Source organism: Oncorhynchus clarkii, chromosome 27 (assembly GCF_045791955.1).
Source record: "Oncorhynchus clarkii lewisi isolate Uvic-CL-2024 chromosome 27, UVic_Ocla_1.0, whole genome shotgun sequence".
Classification (NCBI taxonomy): Eukaryota; Metazoa; Chordata; class Actinopteri; order Salmoniformes; family Salmonidae; genus Oncorhynchus; species Oncorhynchus clarkii.
In genome coordinates, this window is record NC_092173.1 from 28351791 (window position 1) to 28355128 (window position 3338).

The window sequence follows — 3338 nt, forward strand, 5'->3', positions numbered from 1 at the left end:
GGTCATCTTCTAGTCCATATACTTTTTATTAGCGACAAATATATTATTTATTTAAATATAAACATATACAAATCAGGAGTATTGTCATAATTTACATAATTTGACAAAATCATTTTGGCACAGAGCACTTTTTTGTTGAAGAGGAGTAGCAAAACAAATGGACCTCTTTCATTCTCTCTTTCTGTCCCTCCCTCTTCTCCACCTCCACCAGTCTCTCAGTGCAGCACGGCAACCAGTAGGGCAGTAACCAGAGAGATGGAGGATACCTGGGATGGTGCACTGTTCCTATCATCATCAGTAGCACTGACAAGGATCCTCTTGGTATTGGTGTGTTGAGGTCTACTTTCACAGTGCCTGAGGTCCCGTCCCACACAGCCAGCATAGGCCATGGCATGGGCCAGGTAACTCTGCTCCTGGACCCCGTGGAAGAGGTGGGCCATGGGGCCGCGGGCCAGCACTGCCACATCTTCCCCACCATGGGTCTCAGTGTCCAGGGGCACTGCAGACAGCTGCACGTAGTCCTTCGACTCTGACCAAGGTGAATAAATATGTGAATATGGACTGGAGAGATAAACATTCTGCAGGAGTGATATTTATCAAGAAGGCCACAGGACAAGGAAGGAGTGTACAGAGAGGAAAGCTACAGGACAAGGGAGGAGAGAAAGAGAGGAAAGCTACAAGACAAGGGAGGAGAGAACAGAGAGGAAAGCTACAGGACAAGGGAGGAGAAAACAGAGAGGAAAGCTACAGGACAAGGGAGGAGAGAACAGAGAGGAAAGCTACAGGTGAAGGGAGGAGAGAACAGAGAGGAAAGCTACAGGACAAGGGAGGAGAAAACAGAGAGGAAAGCTACAGGACAAGGGAGGAGAGAACAGAGAGGAAAGCTACAGGTGAAGGGAGGAGAGAACAGAGAGGAAAGCTACAGGACAAGGGAGGAGAGAACAGAGAGGAAAGCTACAGGACAAGGGAGAAGAGGACATAGAGGAGAGCTACAGGTGAAGGGAGGAGAGAACAGAGAGGAAAGCTACAGGTGAAGGGAGGAGAGAACAGAGAGGAAAGCTACAGGACAAGGGAGGAGAGAACAGAGAGGAAAGCTACAGGTGAAGGGAGGAGAGAACAGAGAGGAAAGCTACAGGTGAAGGGAGGAGAGAACAGAGAGGAAAGCTACAGGTGAAGGGAGGAGAGAACAGAGAGGAAAGCTACAGGACAAGGGAGGAGAGAACAGAGAGGAAAGCTACAGGTGAAGGGAGGAGAGAACAGAGAGGAAAGCTACAGGTGAAGGGAGGAGAGAACAGAGAGGAAAGCTACAGGTGAAGGGAGGAGAGAACAGAGAGGAAAGCTACAGGTGAAGGGAGGAGAGAACAGAGAGGAAAGCTACAGGACAAGGGAGGAGAGAACAGAGAGGAAAGCTACAGGTGAAGGGAGGAGAGAACAGAGAGGAAAGCTACAGGTGAAGGGAGGAGAGAACAGAGAGGAAAGCTACAGGACAAGGGAGGAGAGAACAGAGAGGAAAGCTACAGGACAAGGGAGGAGAGAACAGAGAGGAAAGCTACAGGTGAAGGGAGGAGAGAACAGAGAGGAAAGCTACAGGTGAAGGGAGGAGAGAACAGAGAGGAAAGCTACAGGTGAAGGTAGGAGAGAACAGAGAGGAAAGCTACAGGTGAAGGGAGGAGAGAACAGAGAGGAAAGCTACAGGTGAAGGGAGGAGAGCACAGAGAGGAAAGCTACAGGTGAAGGGAGGAGAGAACAGAGAGGAAAGCTACAGGTGAAGGGAGGAGAGAACAGAGAGGAAAGCTACAGGACAAGGGAGGAGAGTACAGAGAGGAAAGCTACAGGTGAAGGGAGGAGAGCACAGAGAGGAAAGCTACAGGTGAAGGGAGGAGAGAACAGAGAGGAAAGCTACAGGTGAAGGGAGGAGAGAACAGAGAGGAAAGCTACAGGTGACGGGAGGAGAGAACAGAGAGGAAAGCTACAGGTGAAGGGAGGAGAGAACAGAGAGGAAAGCTACAGGTGAAGGGAGGAGAGAACAGAGAGGAAAGCTACAGGTGAAGGGAGGAGAGAACAGAGAGGAAAGCTACAGGTGAAGGGAGGAGAGTACAGAGAGGAAAGCTACAGGTGAAGGGAGGAGAGAACAGAGAGGAAAGCTACAGGTGAAGGGAGGAGAGCACAGAGAGGAAAGCTACAGGTGAAGGGAGGAGAGAACAGAAAGGAAAGCTACAGGTGACGGGAGGAGAGAACAGAGAGGAAAGCTACAGGTGAAGACCAGAGTTTTGGTTTCTTACGTGTATCCACTTTACCGATGTCAGGGCGCTTGTTGTCTACGACTTTGTATCCAGGGCCGTTTCCGTACATCAGGGTTGTGTAAGGCAGCATATCCTTCCCATACAGAGGAGATTTCCCTGTGAGAGAGACACACAGTGGGATGAATCACAATGTAAAGGTCTTACACACACACAGTAAGAGAGTAGGTGCGTGTCCCAAGAGAGCTAGGGGTCAAGCAAGTTGTCTCCAGACAGATGAGATATTAGACTTTCCAGACCCTACTGATGAACTGCTCAGTGTTTCACTACTGCATCAATCACCGAGAGAGAGAGAGAGAGAGAGAGAAGAGAGAAGAGAGAAGAGAGAAGAGAGAAGAGAGGAGAGAGGAGAGAGGAGAGAGGAGAGAGGGAGAGAGAGAGAGAGAAGGCAGAAGGAGGGTGGTGGGGAATGGAGAGGAAGGGAGGCCTGAACGCTGGAGAGCCTCTTGGAAGGAGCAATAGAGGGAGGGAGAGGCAGAACGGGATGGGAGGGAGAAAGAGACAGAACGGGGAGGGAGGGAGAAAGAGGCAGAGAAGGGAGGGAGGGAGAAAGAGGCAGAGAAGGGAGGGAGGGAGAAAGAGGCAGAGAAGGGAGGGAGGGAGAAAGAGGCAGAGAAGGGAGGGAGGGAGAGAGAGGCAGAAAGGGGAGGGAAAGAGGCAGAGAGGGGAGAGAGGCAGAGAGGGGAGGGAGAGAGAGGTAGAGAAAGGAGGGAGAGAGAGGCAGAGAGGGGAGGGGGAGAGAGGTAGAGAGGGGAAGGAGAGAGAGGCAGAGAAGGGAGGGAGGGAGAGAGAGGCAGAGAAGGGAGGGAGGGAGAGAGAGGCAGAGAAGGGAGGGAGGGAGAAAGAGGCAGAGAAGGGAGGGAGGGAGAGAGAGGCAGAGAGGGGAGGGAGAGAGAGGCAGAGAGGGGAGAGAGAGAGAGACAGAAAGGGGAGGGAAAGAGGCAGAGAGGGGAGGGGGAGAGAGGTAGAGAGGAGAAGGAGAGAGAGGCAGAGAGGGGAGGGGGATAGAGGCAGAGAGGGGAGGTTAGGGAGTGATCT

The 3338-nt window shown here is 51.9% G+C and overlaps 1 protein-coding gene across 1 annotated transcript in view; it reads right to left on the minus strand.

Moving 5' to 3' along the window:
* Positions 1-215: 215 nt before the first annotated feature.
* LOC139385755 (alkaline phosphatase 3) overlaps positions 216-3338 on the minus strand; it is a 24085-nt gene continuing 20962 nt past the window's right edge. Inside the window, exons 10-11 of the mRNA XM_071131019.1 lie at positions 2283-2399; positions 216-529 (exon numbers count right to left, since the gene is read on the minus strand). Of these exons, the coding sequence (XP_070987120.1) occupies positions 216-529; positions 2283-2399 (431 nt within the window). The remainder of the gene's footprint in view (positions 530-2282; positions 2400-3338) is intronic.